Here is a 19,493-nt window from a genome sequence, read left to right as displayed (position 1 = left end):
AGCACCAAATGGTATGGTTGACCTTTTTTGAGGCGCAGCCGAGGTGGGGGGGAAACCCTTTTTCGTTTCCTGTGACAAATACATACCCTGACTAGGACATCCCACAGAGAACTCTTGCGTGTCTGGTCCTGTCAATGACCCTCAACCCTGAAGAGGAACCCTTGGTGGGGGCAGAGATAGGAAACAAGCAACTCATTTATATGGTTGATTTGGGTTCTGCGAAATCAGGCATCAGTGAGGGGGACTTCCCATTATCAGGCAAAACTGTCGACACATAGGGCTACTCTGGGGCTATTTCTACGGTTTCATATACTAAAGATCTGGATGTAAAGGTGGGAGGGAAGGTGGTGCACGTGGACTTATTGTATTCTGAAAGCTCTCCTGTCAACTTGTTGGACAGGAATCTGCTCAGCAAGTTGAACTTGACGATTTTGTTCACAGATCAAGGCATTGTTTGTACCGCGCTAGGAATTTGTGCAATAAGAACAATGATATGATATGATATGATTATTTATATAGCGCCTATACACAATGTGTTTCAAAGCGCTTCAAGGCAAGGGAGGGAACAAGGGACAATACAACCACATTCTTACAGGCCATGAACAGTAAGGATGTGAAATTAACTATCGTACTCGGCCTGACGACATTTCAGATAGTGCAAGAGCTAACACATAGATAAGGAAGGGAGGGGGACAGTGGGAAGGAAATGGAAACAGACAGGCGACTACCGTAGTAGGCCTGACAACATTTCTGGTAGAGCCGGAGAAAAACAAAAGGTGAGGGAGAGGGGTGCAGAAAGGGAGGGTAGGAACAAAAGATAGGAAAAGGGAGAAGGGAAAGGAGGAGAGAAAAGAGAGTAAGCAGTAAAAAAAAGAGTGGAGAAGCAAGAGTGGAGAGTGAATACAATTGCAGAAGTCAGTAGTAACACATAATCTTGCAAGCCAGGATACAAGATGAAGATGGGAACAGCATGATTCAGGGCCACCATGAGTACAAGATGCAAAGGAAGTCCAGCATGAGAGTTGAGAAAGAGTGACGGACCGTGAATGAATGAAGTCCATAAAAGTCAAATCCAGCATTGGCCACAAGACAGTGATGGTGAAGGAAGGCACCAGGTGGGTGGGGCTTGCTAAGTGGTGAAAAAGAGCAACAGGCAGGAAGTTACCAGGTGGGCGGGGCTTAGGCCAGGTGACCTAGATCCACTTGCACCTGCTCCCCATCTGCAAAGGAAAAGAAGCTGGAGGGCTCCTTAAGTAGGGAAACAGAGCGGCAAGCAGGAAGGCACAAGGTGGGTGTGGCTTGTTAAGTGGTGAAAAAGAGCGGGAAGCAGGAAGGCACCAGGTGGGCGGGGCTTGCTAAGTGGTTAAAAAGAGCAGCAAGCAGGAAGGCACCAGGTGGGCGGGGCTTGCTAAGTGGTTAAAAAGAGCAGCAAGCAGGAAGGCACCAGTTGGGCGGGGCTTGCTAAGTGGTGAAAAAGAGCGGGAAGCAGGAAGGCACCAGGTGGGCGGGGCTTAGGCCAGGTGACCTAGATCCACTTGCACCTGCTCCCGCATCTGCCAATGGTGGTAATACATGCAATGGCAGTGGAGGCAGTGGTCTGGAGCATACCGTATACCCAGACATGTTCATCTATGGAATAACAGTACTTGAGGTAGTGCCACAAATTGCCAAGGGCTGTTGGAGTGCCAACAGAGTTCACCTTACGCCCTGTGGTGATCCCGGAATTGATGGCAGGAAAAATCCTGTCCCTAGACCAGCAAGGGTTGTTGGCGTCGGCTAAGAGAGTGGTCGTACTAGATGCAGACAGGCATGGGTGCGAGTGGCATACAGTGCTCTGTATTGACCCTACTGTACGTCTCAAGTCGGTGACAGATGCAGAGTTATTTTAAAACAATGACAATGATGGAGAAATAATTATAGAGATTTGCATCCCATGCAAGATCATGGTGCAGTACCGAAGAGTGCAATGCCCCCTGATGGCCGCTGTGGCCTTGCCCCCTTCATTGAAGCAGACCTAGAATATTTACCTCAACGGTTGTGGACCACCAATCCACACAATGTTGGACCTTTACAGGAAGTGAACCCAGTACAAATAACACTGAAAGTAGGAGCAGTGCTACCCTGGGTTAAACCGAATCCCATTGTCAAAAGAAGCAGAGGAAGGAATTAGAGACACAATACAGGCCCTGCTCGATAGAATAGTGCCATCCACTTCCCCATGCAACACTGCTATTTGGCCTGTTAAAAAGCCAACAGGGGGCAATTGGCGAATGATCCAGGATTTACGCCTCCTAAACAATGTGGTCCCTAATCCTGCCACCTTTCTATGCAGAATCCCCAACTTTACAGTGGTGGATCTGAAAAACACTTCTTTACGATAACTTTGAACCCCGACAGTATTTTACAGCATTTACCCATGGCAGAATGCGTTTGAAACATACTCGTTTGCCCCAGGTGTACTGCGAGAGCCCAAGCATTTTCAACAGAATATTGCACGCTGACTTAGGAAACATTCAAGTACCCAGCATGATCATTCGGTACGTGGATGATTTGCTTGTAAGTAGTGGCAGTGAGCAGCACTGCAGGAGGGACTATCGCACTCCTACTACCATTGTCCCGGAAGTGGTACAAGGTTGACAAAGCCAAACTACAGTACTGCCAGCCGGAAGTGCTGTATCTAGGTCAGTTAATATCAGCAAATGGAAAAAGAATCATACCAGACAGATCAGCGCCTCTGCGCGCAACCCCCGACCTAAAACAGTGAAAGACATGCAGAAATTGTTAGGGCTATGCAACTACTGCAGAGCATGGATTCTAGACTATGCAGCATCTACCAGGCCGCTCCTGCAGGCCCTCCAGGAAGCACAAAAAGGCAATCACAAACACAAGTGGACAGCAGACATGATAAAAAACGCCAATGATTTAAAAGAAGTGGTATCCACAGCCCCAGTGCTTGCCACCTCAGACTATGCAGAGAGGTTTTACATATTCTCACATTCCATCGGCCAATTTATGACTGCAGTTTTGTCTCATGTCAGGGAGGCATGGTATCACAAGTATGACACTGACACACAATCTACAATTTGTAAAATCTTTATTGAAGTTTCTGGGTTTGGAAAAACTCCTACTACCTTATAACTAGAATGGTGGTAGTCTCTACCAACAAATAATAAATATAACAGTCCTAGTTGAGTCTGTCAAATGGAAATGACCTATACCAGGGGTCTGCAACCTGTGGCTCTCCAGATGTTTCGGACTACAACTCCCATGATCTCCTGACATTGACTATGCTGTACAGGCCGGATGGGAATGGTAGCCGGATGGGAATGGTAGTCCAAACACATCTGGGAGCCAAAGGTTGCAGACCCCTGGCCTATACTAACAAAACCTAATACCTGCCCTATCTCTTGTACAAAACGTGTGTAAAGGAGAATATGTATGCAAAGGAAAATCAGTGTTCAAATATAAAGAGTCAGCTCTCCTCCCCACATTAGACAGCACAGAGTAAGGCAGTCCCCGTAGGCAGGATGAAACACTCTGGCTCAGGTTCTTAACACAAAAGCAGTTCAAAACATGGATCAAGGCCCCGCCTGGCCTTCCACGTTAAAACTGCACTAAGATGGCACAGCACACGCTTCGCCTCCACCGTCGTCTAGCTGATGGACGCGCTGTGAGATTACACGCCATATGGATATGCGCTTCCCGGACTCTACAGGTATTGACCGATTGGTCTTTTCGATCCGGGATATTGTACAGAATCCCTACTAGAGCTACACATTACATCTCATATACTTTTAATGCAGGCTATGTCACGATCTGTACCTGCCCGCTAGATCCATAAGACGCGGACCCTGGTTGCCTAGGTTACCGTCGCTGGAACGCCACGCTATATCTCGCCATGACTTGTTTGAAGGTAATTGTCATATTAGATTTCTGCCATAGCCCGCCTTACCTTTGTACATTGTTGCACTATTCTCACTACATACTTGTAGCTTGATCTACGAACACCAAGCTTTGCTTTTCTTCACCAGTCACCAGCCGATGAGCTGACGAGCTGAATACTAATGGCCCGCTAGAATCACACGCCATTGCAGCATAGTGGATACAGTGAAAAGCCGCCTATCATCACTCCAGCACGCTTTTAAGGTATTTGTTTTTTGCATTCTTGGGTACTACCCTATTTATTTTACAATTTCATATCCGGTTTAGGGCATGGCTTTCATGCACATTTACCATTTGCTTCTTTTAGATTATGGTGTCTTCACCACATCTTCCATAACGGAGACCCCCTCCTGTTGAGATTCTATCCATCTGCTTTATTCCACGTAACATTGGTCATGCTGCATTATACCAGGGTGAGTGCCGCTACCCTCCGTTTTTTACCTCCTACAACATATGACATATCTTATACACACTAAATTGATATGGCTTCACATTCTTCATCCCTTAGGATAGTTGATGCAAATACATGATGAACAAATTACATCTTGTGACTATGAACACAATATTATCTCCGCCTGGATGGCTCAAGAATGTTAACACTGCGAATGGCGAGTGTCTCTTCCACGCTCCTTGTGCATCATTTTTTTCAGTCTAAGACTATATAATGAACTCTTGGATACCCATTTGAGGGCCCCTTTAACCTTTACTTGACATCGATATCAGAACACCTGGGGTACGTTGTGCTCTTCAATATAGCGTTTTCCTTTAACATGATGATTCTCCACTTAGATATTCCATCCCGTCCATTGTGATTAATCTGGTCTATTCTGTCACCATCACGTATATTACTGGATTAGCTGAGTGGCTCTAGATTCCCTACTTCAGGAATGGGGCATCTAATGTTCTTAGTTTAGAATTGCTTATAGGTTTCCCTAAATTCACTGAACTTAGATGGCTTTCCCCAACTTATTTTTATAACTAACATTAGAGAGGGTATCCTGGACATTGCAAACCACATGGTCTTGGCTACAATGAACAACGTTTCTGCACATCTGCTTACGATTAGCGATTGGCATGATTGCTCAACTACTCCTTATCTATATGTCATTTTAACTAAATACTTCTGGATGGGTTATAACACACATTCATCTGCTTCTTTTTCCTTATATGTGACTTTAATCAACAGTCCAATTAGGCTCCGTTTGAAGAAGAGGGTTCACCTCGAAACACGTCGGCCATTACCATTGGACATCTTGATGTGCCTTGTCTAAAATATTTCTTGTTTGTTTAATTAAATAATTGTTTTTACAAATACAGCGCATGCACTTTGCTTGTTACATTGAATATTGCTTGAAAGTTTATATCACTGTTGAATACTTGAAGTAATTACAGCCCTCTGGGCATCAGTAGATAGTGTGCAGGGGACGGGAGGACTCCTAACTTGAATCCTTTTTCTCTCTTCTGTTTATTAAGGCTTTGAGCCAAGGCCTTTTTCCTCCCCCGCACCTCGAATTTCCTGAAACCAGCCTATGCTGGAATATTACGAATTGTATTTTGTTCTTCCCAAAAAAGGGTGTGCACCCCTTACTCCAATTTCTCTTCCACGCTAAGGTCTCTCTTTCCAGCTTTCAAAACACAGTTCAACAAAAAGCTCATACCGGTCCCCCTCTGTCAGGCTCAGACCTCTTAAAGCAAAAGTTCATATTGGTCTCCCTCAGTCAGGCTCGGATCTTTCAAAGCAAAAGTTCAAAACACTTGCAGGAGTTCCCTTCCCCAAGCTTAATTCACATCCTTTAGGGGTTCACTTCCCCAAACGTATTACACTTCCAGTCTTCCCTCAATCAGGCTCGGGCCGTTTCCTGATGTTGAAGACTTTCGAATGTGTGTGGCTTTTACTACAGACCTCCGCAGGACCACTTCGACTTTTCCTTCTTTTCAGATTCTTGCGTTATTTGCCCCAGTGCTTCTTAGTTTAGTTCACTGTCATAAGCACCGAAGTTCAACATTCACCTTTTAACTCTCCCCTTTTCTCATGGTTAATTTGGATCACTTCGCTTTTACAGTTCATTTATCGCTACAAACATTTCACCTTTCACTGTGACTTTCGAGTGGGCTACTTCCTTTCGCTGGACCACTCCATTACTCAGTATCGCTGGTTTTACAGCTATCGTTACTTCAAAGTTCATTCACAGGTCTGCCTTTCTTCGTGTCTCATCCACATGCGTGCAGCCTTCAATTGTGCGATATGGTTTAAGTTACTTACCTGTAACTATTGTTCTTAAGCATGGATTCACATGCTCATGAATATTCCCTGTCGTCCGGCTGGGAATCCTCAGTAAAAGAAAAAACAGTTCCACTTTCACTTAAAAACTGTATTTCTCATTTAAACCAGTTACTGTCCTCTGGGTCATACTGCCCCCATCCAATGACAGTCCTCTCCCTAAGCCCCTCCTCTGGCAGCCATATTCAGATTTGGTAAGCAGGTAAAGTGGCAGTATGACCAAGAAGAGCAGCACAGGGGTCAGAGGGAGGGTTTGCATGTGAATCCATGCAAGACCCATGCTAGAGAACAATAGTTACAGGTAAGTAACTTAAACCTTCTCCAGCATGGGGTCTGGCATGGATTCACATGCTCATGGATAATGAATACATAGCAGTACAATATTACACAACCACAGGAGGTGGCAAGGCTCAACAGAAGCAATTACACTTACCCCTGGAACAGACTCACCTCAATCAAACAGGTTGCGTAGCACTGCCTGGCCAACTCTGGACTCCTGGAATTTCGTGAAGGCGTGTGTGGACCTCCACGTAGCAGCCCTGCAGATGTCAAGCAGAGGCACACCAGAAAGGAACGCCGTTGTCGCAACGATCGCTCTGGCGGAGTGGGCTCTTGGACAGCCGGGCAGCAGTCGGTTAGCCACCCGACAGCGTGCGAGGCCTTCCCATGGTTCACAGGACCAAAGTTCACGAATAGCTGTGAGGTCTTCAAAAACTTAGTGCGTGCCACGTAGAACTTCAGGGCACGAGCAACGTCCAGCAAGTGCAAGGCCCTTTCTGCCGGGAACAAAGGTTTCGGGAAAAAACAGGTAACACTAAAGGTTCGTTGAGGTGGAATTCCAACTGAACCTTCGGCATGAAAGAGCGGTGTGTGTGCAGCACGAACCTCGATTCATAGAAAGTCAGGTACAGTTGCTTGCAGGACAGGGCCTAGATCTCACCTACCCTTCTGGCAGAGGTGATGGCCACAAGGAAAGCGGTTTTCCACGAGAGAAACTTGAGTGGGGCCTGGTGCTTAGGCTTGAAGGGGCCCCATGAGCCTTGTCAGAACCACGTTGAGTTCCCACGCCGAGGCATGAGCCTTCACTGGTGGGAGAGTTCGGAAAAGCCATTGGCCTACTACCTTGCCACACTAGACTCTGATACAGGGATAGTTTGCCAGAGAGCAAGCACTTGCTGCAGCTGCTTTCGCAAGTGAGAAAAGTTCCACAATCGTAATGGGATGTTCCGTCACTTTGTATGTGGAACATTCAGTATTCGCCATTTTAGAAAAATCAAAATCTATCCTGACCACACAGAGTCTCCACATACGAAATCATCCTCTCAAGCCCAAACATCCAAATTCTAAGGAGCAAAACAGTGAACCCTGCCACTTTTTTAACAGGAATGTGTACCGGAGAAGATTTAGCAGTGCATGACTGCGTAACGTTTGAAGGGGGGGAAGATGACATTCCTAAGGTAATTGACAGCCCATTGATGGGAGAGGAGGTTCTTTACGTTGATGGATCAGCAACAATCGACCAGGAGACAGGCTGTGACATACGGGTGCCGCAGGGGTGTGCCTCGTGGGAGGTGAATGACACACTGATTATGAAAAGATTGCCAATGCATTACTTGGCCCAAGCAGTGGATCTCATAGCGCTCATTGAAGCGCTGCGGGCGTCGCAGTGTTGCCACGTGACCATCTATTCTGACTCGGCATACGTCACTACAACAGTGCAGTCGCGGTGGAAAAGAAGAGGATTCCGAAGACGTGTCTCTTCAACGTGTCATGGTAAAAATAGAACCCACTAGATGAATCTCCCCTCATTTATTAACCAAATGACCTTGTTACAGGTCACCATTTGCAAGAACACTCCATAGACAAGAACAGGTAGGGAAACTTCATTATGAATCTCTACTTTTCATTAAGTTTTGCATAACGTTGTTTAGAAGAAAGAAAACGTGAGAAAAACACATTCTTTCTAGCATTACAGGAGCATAATTGAGGATCCTCACCAAGTAAGCTATATGCTTACTAGAACAATTTTCTCTACCCCCCCTCTCTTTTTACCATGAGACAGCAGTCAGGTAAAAAAAACTTTTGAAATGTTTCTGAAAAAGTACTGAAATGAAGTTACAATTCAGATGTACCAATATTTCTTACAAACATGATCTTATTTGTTTACTTTTCTAGAATTGAGTGCCTGATGAAGGTTTAAAAACCGAAATGCATTGGACAAGTAATGACTCATATGTGTGTCTGAAAATAAAGAACATTTTTTGAGTTACACTACAGTCGTCAAGAACAATTGATATAAGAAATATTTGATGAACTGAAATGGATTGTTAAAACATAAAAATTGAATTATTACAAATGTTATGTGCTGAATTATACACAAGGTCTTTCCAATCTCCTAGGATATCATACCTAGGATCCATTTGTCCGCATATAAGCAGACACCATTTTACACATATTAAGTAGCCATAGTCGAAACATAGGGCCTGCATGGCCATGCAATATTTATTGTGTTAGACAAAAGCCGCGAGATTGAAGGGGAAATCTGAATAAGCCCAAGCGATGATAAGAGGCACACGCTGCAAACCTCCAGATAAACCCTTCTTTGTTCTAAAGTTGTTGCCAATATGTTTGTTCTAGAAAGAAGGTGCCCTGTAAGGCCACGAGACTGTACTGGGCACCTTGGTGGATGTGTTATCAGAAACTGGCCAGAGCAGGCCTCCGACCCCCACCCAGTCAACTACGAGTTATAGCCCCTACGATTGCCCTAGTTCCGAGACCTCTGAATTCCAAGATACCAGTTAAGCCAAGACCACCGACCATAAAGCAATCAACCACACAAGAGCTAAGAGTATAGTCGTCTCAACTTTATTTCATAATTACATGATTTGTAATGCAAGGTACAGGGAGGAATACATTATAGTTCAAAAGCAAGGGTGGAAGCCTTGGAAACCGAGAGACATGATCGGGATGAGTAAAGTATGTGTGGGTTAGTGTGACCTCGAGACTCCCCCGTACCAGTCTTTGAGCATACCAGGTGCACTGTATAATGATAGAGTAGCACTGTTTGCAAATATAGCTAATTGCTTCTTTGTCCTTGGTTCCCTGAAGATGATGAGCCCAGCAGAGCCCACGTGATGGAAGATAGATGGACTGGGCTGGGACCAATGACCTGGCATCCCCTATGGAGTAGGCAGATGATGTATAGGGTTACACCTACCAGCCATGCGGGTTTCCACTGTATACAATGATATGATCTATGATGCTGTGTCTCCTTTTAAGCTTCTGCTTGTACCATTTTTCGACAGAACGTTCCATGGCAGCAGAGTTCTTGGCTGACACACCTATTTTTGTAGAAATAAAACTTGTTATCCGTGCAAGAGTTTGAGCCTTTTTCCCTAGCTGGTTGTTTATTTACTGGTGTGAGTGCTTTCAGGGGCGTGCCTTCAAAGGCTAGGGGCAGGGCATGGTGGGGACATAACCAAACAACACCATGTTTCCCCCCCTCAAATGTCATCTCCATTGAAAAGCATTAGAGACCCTCATTCAGAGCCCCTATTTGAAGCTCTTATGTTCAAGCTCTTATTTTAATGACAATAGTTTCGGTTTAAGGGTAGTGCTTTCCGTGCCACCTAATAGCCCAAATTAAAAAGCAAATGTCTTTTTTCAACTACCGAACAGAAGGAAAAACGAAAAGTAGCTAATTTTGATTGAACAATTTTGTATTTGCATATCATTTTTGTACAGTATCAAAAGAGAACAAATGTCATTACAAATGTAAATATTACATGTGTCGTACTGCTCTACAAAATTTAATCTCTTTATTATGAAATTAAATAGGGTAATATCTTTTTATTAATACTCCGAAAATCTTTTTAGTATTGTTCTTCCCATCTGCTAAAGATGTTTGAAGCTTAGCGGAGTATCCAGCATTGCAATAGTGAGTGGAGGGAGGAGGGGGCGGAGGTTTGAGCCACGAAAAAAGTCCTGCTACTTCCCGCTTCTCCCCTGAAGTGAAGTGTGCAAAATTCCATACGGTCTCATTCGTGCCCCCAAACATGTTTCAGTGAGGCTCTTAAAAGGGAGAAGCTTTCCCCTCTGCCTACCATCCGCCCCTATCCAACTGCCCCTCGGTTCGCCACTGATGAAGCCATATTTTATCGATTTTGGACACAAGCAGAAAAAGAAACCTCAGGTGGGAGTGATTTGGTCGCAGATGGGAGGGAATGGGAGAAAGTACCCATAGGTCTTAGCTTGGCCGTTGGTGGTTAATGGGTGAGTTTAAACCGAACAACAGCTGCAGGCTGTGTCCCACCTCATATGCCATATCTCCCATCTATCCCTCTTACCCATGTCAATAGTTTTGCCACATAGGTATTTAGCCAAAACCTAAAAACAGGAATGGGTTATCTTCAGGTAAAGAATCTCTACACCCATCTTAATTTTCTTACACACCATTTTCTGTTTCTGAAAGTGGTGAAAGTAACAGTGCTCTTAATTTAGAGATGTGGTAAGGCATACGTTATTTTTCTTTGTGGGACTGATAGTTTCCTTTCACAATGTGGGAGATCACTCTCTATGTGCTGTCTCTCTCTTCTCAAGGCACTGTACATTCAATCTCTTTCTAGGTGCTGTCACTCTCTCTCCCCCTAGGCCAGAGGTCTTCAAACTGAGGAACGTGACCCCTTGGGGGGCACAGGCTCACTCCCAGGGGGCTGGGGGGGCCCAGCCCGAAATGTAAAAATAAAAAAACAAATATATTTTCTTTTTTTTTAATGGAGGAAAGAAAAAACGGGGCTGGGGCCCATTATGGGGGAGCCGAGAAGCCAGCCCAGTGAAACACTGAGCACTCCCTCAGCTGCTTTCTCCAGCTGATGGAGCACTCCTGGGCTGGCTGAACTGTCAAAGGGAAACTCTTTTTCCCTTTGACAGTTCAGTTCCCCAGTCGTACATGCTCAATGAGCCATGTAAGGCTGGGGGCATTTTGCTTCGCCAGCCTTGCATAGCTCATCGGGGAACTGCATGTCAGTATGTGGAAGGGGGAGCTGCTGCACCTACTTGCACATACAGACAGGGGCGTTTCAGCACCCATGCACATGCCCCTGCACACATGTGCAGGAACCAGGAAGCTCTTGCTTCCGGATTCCTGTTCATGATGCAGGATATTGGGCGCTGGGGAGGAAATGTCGGGTGCAGAAGGTACGTTTATGTTCATTTATTTTTATTTAAATGTGTGTATAGATGCGTGTTTGCTTGTGTTATGGGTGAGTGCTTGGTGTGTGTGTGCATTCTTGCGTTATGAATGAGTGTTTTGGTGTGCGCGTGTATGCTTGTGTTATGAGTGAGTGCTTGGTGTGCATGCTTGTGTTATGAGGGGTGCGTGCGTGTGTCCCCCGTTGATCGGATTTTGGCAAGTTGGGGATAGGGTAGGGGGAGAAGGGTTGTACAATGAAAGCATTTTAAAAATGCCTTTATTGCACAATCATACTACTCACACCTGCCAAAATCAGCTCTCCTTCTGAGGCACTGTGGAGCCCAGGGGACAGAGATGGTATTTTATTACTGGACATCGAACATAGATGTCCAGTAAAAAAATACCATTTGTGTCCCCTGGGCCCCCCAGCGCCAACTGCAACCTCTTTGGCTTTTTACCCAATTTAAACCCTTGATTGGTTCAGGCTCCCTCGCTACACTCAGTCCTTATGGCATATCTAGGGGAAATATGTATGCCCCTCCATTAAACAAATTCACCAGCCGCCACTGGCCCTGGGCCTGTGCAAAGTCCGGGGACTGTGGTGGGAGCAGGATGGGGGGAGCCATAGGAGAGTGGTGGAAACAGGGTGCAGAGAGCCCACGGTCTATGGTAGGGTGGTGAGAACCCATGGACTGGCTACTAGTGGGATGAGGTTGCCCAGAGACTGTGATGGGAGTAGGTGGGGGAGCACAGGGACAATACTGGGAGTAGGGTGCGGTGACGGCGTGCAATAGTTCACAGCCATTTGGACTTACTGTCCATGTGGCATTTTTGGGGGGCCTGGCTTGCCCACATTTTGCTCAGGGGGTCCTAAACCAAAAAGGTTTGAAGACCACTGCCCTAGACTCACTCACTCTCTCTCTCCACCCCTCTCGCTCTCTGCATGTGCTCTCTCTCTCTCTGTGCGCTCCCTCTCTCTCTCTCTGTGCGCTCCCTCTCTCTCTCTCTGTGCGCTCCCTCTCTCTCTCTGTGCGCTCCCTCTCTCTCTCTGTGCGCTCGCTCTCTCTCTCTCTGTGCGCTCTCTCTCTCTGCGTGCGCTCTCTCTCTGCGTGCGCTCTCTCTCTCTGCGTGCGCTCTCTCTGCGTGCGCTCTCTCTCTCTGCGCGTGCTCTCTCTCTCTGCGCGTGCTCTCTCTCTGCCCTATCTCTCTCTCTCTCTCTGTGCGCTCTCTCTCTCTCTGTGCGCTCTCTCTCTCTGTGTGCGCTCTCTCTCTCTGTGTGCGCTCTCTCTGCGCGCTCTCTCTCTCTGCGCACGCGCTCTCTCTCCCTGCGCGCGCTCTCTCTCTCTGCGCGCGCGCTCTCTCTCTCCCTGCGTGTGCTCGCTCTCTCTCTCCCTGCGCGTGCTCGCTCTCTCTCTCTGCGCGCGCTCTCTCTCTCTCTGCGCGCGCTCTCTCTCTCTTTGAGCTGTCACTCAGTGTCTCTGTGCTATCACTCACTATCTGTGCATTGCCACTCTCTCTCTAAGCTGTCATGTGGCCTCATCACGACTGGGCGGTATCCCAGTGGTAATCATGCAACCCATACACTTCCCACAGCCTTCAGATGACCGACCTTGTCTAGTATAGTTAACAGACACAGACCCTATCCAACTTCTCTCAATAACCAATCTGTCCATTTTGCACTTCACAACTCGGAGGCTACCCATACTGCTAAACTGCCCCAGTCCATACTGACAACACAGAGATTTTTATATCCGAACACAAATAATGGGTACCTCTGGCCTGTACCATCAAGACCATAGGTTTCCATATCTACCCTCCCCCAGCAAAGCAAACATTATTGGCCGAAGGGCGCTGTACAAGACCACTTTACAGTACATTACATCTGCATCTATAGAGTGTGGCTCACAAGGAGAACCTGTCACAAGGAACATAACCTGTAGAAGCAGTTGGGTTCTTCAAACCAGAGTCTCTTCATTTAGCAAAAAGTAAGTGTACAAAATGATTTTGTAATGTACTGTAGATTCTAGCTTAATATGAAATTTGAAGAAAACCTAAGATTTGGCTCAAACAAGGCATACTAAATATGAGAACGGCAGCATGATTCAGCCTGAAAAAGACGCATAGGCAACTCATTAACTCCAATGTAAATGTTTGTAAACATTATTTGATTTGTGTACCTTACCTTAATATTAAGCATCATTTCGTTATCCTTTTCACCGTCACTAGTTTTCACTAAAATGTTTTCCAGTTTCAGATCTCTGTGAACTATATCTGAAATAAAATTCACACAATAAATGAGGACTATTTAAAGTGGCAACAATGGCAACTTAAATGTCATTTGATATTCATTTATTCATGTTCTCTTCTCATAGTATTTACAGTTCTCAAATGACTGACCAAAAAGTATTAACATTTAAAAACCACACTGATGTATCTATCACACATGCCAGCCAGGTAGGATTCCACGTTCACTTTATTTTCTTACAATTCCAATTCTGCGAGTTTGTTCAGCTTTTTTTAACATGTTGAATAAGTCGAGTCAAATGAATGCTAATGAAGCAGATTAAAGTTAAATTGCAGGTTCTCAGGAGCCTGTAAGAAGCCTGCACAGATTGATGTGGTCGGTTTCTGACACTATGGCAATCTCTTTTTGGGCACATTTACAACAGCACGTTAACAGAGATGAATTTCATTTACTTAGCAGACAGAGAGAAGAATACATTACTATAAAGGGATCTTTTATTGAGAATTCACAGAAAGGTGATCTATGGTCAAGGTGCGAAGAATAACATTGTTCATAGAGCGAGGTCAGTCAGTTTCTTGGCTTGTGACATAATGGCACATGCTTGAGGGTATGGTGCTAAGTGCTTTATTGATTATATATTATAGAGAGCAGTCTACCTTTTGAATACACTAGATTTTTACCACTACTTAGGGGGTAGGGAAATACAATTTTTTGAAGGCATGTTGAGGTTTGATCGGAGTGTGATTTGACACAACTTGCTTAAGGATATGGGTCCATGTGCCTAAGCATACAATACCAAATTGAAAAAGCATTCTAAAGCTGAACTGTGAGTGTCTGGGGTTTGTGACACAAACATTTATTCACAGGTCCTTTTTGTCCAAACATCAGGGATGAAAGAGCTGACAGATTGTGGGCGTCCAGCAACCAGATGAAAAACGCTGACAATAGCATTTAAGTGCATCATCACTGTCTTCAATGACACTTGATGTGGCCGCACAAATCCTGCCTGCCCCAACATCAGAGTCTGGCACTGATCCCTTCTAGCAAATTCCCAGTCAAAGTTACTTTAATTGAAAGATTTCACCTGTGGCAAGCCAGAAGAAGGATTTTAACCAGAGGACATTATTGTACATATTTTATTTAAATAAAAAGGGAAAATGTCTATCTAACTTTACTACTCCTACTACTGAAAGGCAGTTACCTTCCTAACAAATCTAAACTACGGTGCTTGTCTAAAGTCATAATATAAATAGTCCCCTGTCCAAACCCAACTCCTAAACTGGTCCCATCACTTGACAAAACGTAAAAGAAATATACGGAGTTCCCTTCCACTCTTGGATATTCACAAAAGAGAAAAATGGTTTCTTACCCTTTTCCAAGATTCCCTCCTGGTTCTAGAATCAATGTTAGAATCTCACCAAAGTTCCTCTTAAGGAAGAACAGTTCTTGTCAGTCTATTAAAAGTTCATCAAAGATTCCCAAGAAGTCTTGAAAAAGTTTTAAGTTCCTGAAAAAACAGAATCTCCAATCTTCTTTGGGTGGAGGGATATTTTCCCGATCCCTTTCCAGCACCTTGGTCGATTTCTCCACACTTTGACCAACTTCTGGGTGCTTTTGTGCTCCCCTCATACTTTCTGGTATTTGTTTACTTTGCCCCTGTGACTCGTTTGGGGTCAGCTGCCCCAATAGGTCTCTTGTGTCACCAGGGTCCCTGTGACATATTTTTAGTTCTGTTTCTTCTATTGTTTCTGGGTCACTGTGACCCTTCTGGAGATTTGTGCTGTCTGGATCCCTTGGGTTCTCACAGCCCCTTGAGACTTCTATCTCTCAATGATTTCCCGGGTATCTGTTGCCCTTATATGGGGGTTAGGGTATTTCTCTCCTCTCCCCTGCTTGTATTTACTTCTTTCCTTCTCCTTCGGACCTCGGTAAACCACGTACCAGATGAGTTGCAGTGCTTACACCAGGGGCAGTCGCCACCGCATGCGGTGGCAGCGTTCTCTGCTGCTTGCTGCTTTTTACCTCCAGACGCTGGCAACCTTCGTATCCCTCTCATCTCGGGTAGCTCTTCATCGGCTCTCGGATGGAGAGTGTAGGATGCAATCCTCCTTTCCCTCCGGGCCCACCACATCCCATATGTGGTTGTGCGTCCAGACTGCTTTGCTCCGTGCGGTCTTCACTTCTCTGGCCTTGTGCGTTTCTTCTTCGGTCTTGTTGTGTCTGGGTCTCACTTCTGCTTCTCTTCACACTCCAGGTGGCTATGCTGGATTGCACAGCTCCTCCCCTTACTGATGCTCTCACGTCTCAACATCGACTCAGCGTTGGAACTTGCCTCCTCTACTCAAGGGTTGTTGGCCCTTTATTCTCATTCCTGGAAAGAGAGGGGGCATGTTGTTCACAACAACTTGTCAAACTGCTGCAACATTCACCATTACCTTGAGGCAAAGACATAACTATATTTTCCTCTTGTTTTACTCCCAGATATGCAGAAAGTACATTGGATGTAGGGAGTTCCCCATGGGAACCTAAGGGGAGTCACTGCCAGTGAGGACCCATTTGCCCAAACCCCTAGGGAGGGTTTTGTGTCACAGGTACACCTCCCTAGCCTCAAAGGGGGTTGCTCCCCCAAATGAAGAAGGGACAAAGTCTCCAGATTCATCACACACCAAGTTTTACAATCAAGTATGTTTTGTAGGGGCAAGACATTGGGCAGATCAGACTGAACAAAGGATCAAAGCAGAGGGTCTTAATGGCACACAAGTGGAAATATTCCAGCAGACGAATACTGTTGACTGACAAGCCAATTGTACATATACTGTTTTGATGGCAAGGGAGCAGACCTATTGGAGAAAGAAGAGCAGGGGTTGGCAAATGCTACGTCTTCAACAACAGGCTTTTTCGTGGTGGAAAACAGGTCAAATGTCAACAGGTCAAATGTCAATGCTACTCTGACTGGAGAACACAATTGTCCCTTGCTTTGCATGTTTCCTACACATTCGGACACATTTTGCAGTGATGCTCTGTTTGTCCATAATAGGTCTACTGTGGACACACAATCCCCTCACATTTGGGACTGTGTTAATACATCAGAAATGCTTTGTGAGCACCGCAGCTACACTACAAAATACCATATCACAAGATGAAAATCTGTGTGTGAGGAACAATAATTCAACATTGTACATGCTCTACTGCTTATTTGACCAAGCAATAATGTGGCCATGGTTAGAGGTACTTAATCAGGGTGACACATTGGATTGTTGCCTATGGATCTGAGCCTCCTGCCCTCTAGTGCGTCAACGTTAGCAAGGAACAGGTTACTTATCTGTAACTGTTGTTCTCCAGCATGGGTCTGGCATGGATTCACATGCTCATGAATATTCCCTGTCGTCAGGCTGCGAATCCTCGGTAAAAGAAAAAAACAGTTTCAGTTTCGTTTCTAAACTGTCTTTCTCCTATAAATCTATCACTATGTTCTGGGTCATACTGCCCCCAGCCAATGACTGCTGGGAGCCATCTTCTGATTTTTACAACATGTTCAAGTGTTGGGAGTCCTTGCGTTTCCCTCTTCAAGCTTTCTGTGTTTTTTCATGTTTTTTTCTAGGAAAACTCGGGTTTCGGTTCAATTGAGCCTGTGTGCTCCATCTCGTTTCCTTCCGATTAACAGGGACCCGTTTCTCTGCATTTTTCATCACCCCTCAAGGGCAGAAATCGGCGAGTGTTCTTGGAAGCTTCCAGAGGTCTTCAGGCCTACACCGTGCTGAATCACGTCGGAGGAGAAGAAAGATGGAGCTTCCCTCTTCAAGCTGTGCACCAGCTGCGGTTTGCAGAATGTTTTTTTTGGACGACAAGCATTCCCAGGGACTGTATTGTCTACACCCAGCGCATAAAGAAGAAGATTGTGAGATCTGCCGTGGCTTCACAAAGCGCACGATGAAGGATCGATGCGTCCGGTTGGGGGCGTGGCTCAGGACCAGGGCCTCTACCCCGGGTGATTCTCAGGAGCATGCCTCTTCCAGATCCAGCCAACCTGAGCAGGCTTCCAAGTCCTTTGAGGGCGCTCCATCAGTGGGGGCCCAACACAAGGCCAAGCAATGTGAGTCCGCTTCCGGCGGGGTCACAGCGTAAGCGGGTCCCGCGACGGTCAGGGCACATTCATCGTCTCTGTCAGCCTCGATCTCCAGCCACGACTCCAGCTCTTCATTCAAGAGGAAGTCAGCTACCGCAGGGAAGCTGTGGGAGACATGGGAGAAGGCCAAGCAGGGAAAGGTGTCCGAACTGCCAGTGAAGGAGAAAGCCAAGCAGGACAAGATGGCCGACCTGCCGGTGAAGGCCCAGATGATCCAGACCAAATCATCCTGCTCGATCGAGATGGTGGTGGCCTCCCTTTCGAAAACAAAAGAGGCTGACCCCGCCCAGGGTGCCACAGCGGCAGCCAGAGTGTCACTCCCTGCAAGGCGAGAGTCTTTGTTCAAGCCAATAGAAAAGACTCAGGAGAAGAGGATGCCAGAGCTTAGCCCAGGACCGACCCCTCAGGACCCGAAGAAGAGGGGGGGGTGGAAAAGAACTCCAGGGCACTTACATTTCTTCGTCCAACGAGGAGGAGATAGTTTCCGTCCACACCATCCACAGTGGTGACGACAACCATGGGAATGTCGAAGAGCTACCCACCGTATGCTTTAGTGTGACCTGCTCAGGAACCACACTGCGATAGCTAACTTCTGCAGGGCGGGTGGATGACGCTGCCCCCTGCTGTGATAGAAACTGAGCTGGGCGCAATGGCAGGTGAATGGGAGGCTTGTCAGAGAGGCTGAGCAGCTCCTAGAACCAGATTCTCGCCGGCCACCAGGGAGCTATCAGAATGATGCTGAGGTGACATGATTCTCTTATTTTGCAGATCACCCTGCAAATCAGGGGAGTGGGTGGAAATGCATATGTTGTCATGCTGTTCCACTGTATATGGAAGGCGTTGCACAGATCCACCTAAGGATGCCCCCAACTGCTGAAGATCCCCCACAGGACCTGTCCAATTGCCATTCGTAATTGTCCGCTCCCAGTCTGCTGAGCCTGTCTGCCTCCAGGTTGGACTCTCCCGGGAGGTGGATTGCACTCAAGTAGATGTTGTTCTCCAGGGCCCACTCCCGCATGCTCACCGTTAGTGGGGGCCTGGTGCCACCTTGCTTGTTGATGTAATACATGCTGGTGGAATTGTCCATTTGAATGAAGATCGTCTTCTCCCCGATAAGAGGCAGAAAAGCTTTGAGAGTGAGCCAGCTGGCTTTCAGCTCCAGCCAATTGATAAGGGCCTCCTGCTACTAGAGGGATCAGACTCCTTGGATGCAGTGGTTGTCCAGGGTGGTGCCCCATCCTTCCAGGGAGGAATCCGTGGTGGTGATGGTGGCTTGCCGGAAGGGCCTGCCTGTTTGCAGGTTGCAGTCCGTGAACCACCAGACGAGGTCCTAGTGGACAAAAGGAGGAATGCTGACAAGCTCCACTTGGGAGCCCGCTCCTCATTCCATGAGGTTGCGAAGTGCAGCTGCAATCTCCTCATCTTGAACCTGGTGTGAGGTACTGCCAGTAAAGCCGCCATGATACCCAATAGATGCTGGTATCACCAGGCTAAGGTCACCTCTCTGCTGAGAAAATGACATGTGGCCCTCTTGATGGCCGTGATCTTGTCCTTCGAGGGGAAAACTCTCATGGAGCTTGTGTCCCAGATGAGGGCCAGAAAAGTCAGGCTCTGCGTAGGCTGCAGCTGAGACTTCTTGAGTGTGATGGAAAACCCCAGTTTGTGGAGTGTGTTCATAAGGGTGGAGGAAGTCTGGAGAACCGCCTCT

General features: G+C 46.4%; 1 protein-coding gene across 6 annotated transcripts in view; it reads right to left on the bottom strand.

The window, feature by feature from the left end:
- STK33 (serine/threonine kinase 33) overlaps positions 1-19,493 on the bottom strand; it is a 1,615,433-nt gene that overhangs the window by 994,899 nt on the left and 601,041 nt on the right. For all 6 annotated transcript variants that reach the window (XM_069623713.1, XM_069623715.1, XM_069623714.1 and 3 more), the window contains one exon: positions 13,597-13,685. In XM_069623713.1, the coding sequence (XP_069479814.1) occupies positions 13,597-13,685 (89 nt within the window). The remainder of the gene's footprint in view (positions 1-13,596; positions 13,686-19,493) is intronic.

Source organism: Ambystoma mexicanum, chromosome 11, assembly GCF_040938575.1.
Source record: "Ambystoma mexicanum isolate Mex_15411 chromosome 11, UKY_AmexF1_1, whole genome shotgun sequence".
Lineage (NCBI taxonomy): Eukaryota > Metazoa > Chordata > Amphibia > Caudata > Ambystomatidae > Ambystoma > Ambystoma mexicanum.
The sequence above is the reverse complement of the archived record's forward strand: the minus strand, read 5'-3'. Positions and strand labels throughout refer to the sequence as shown.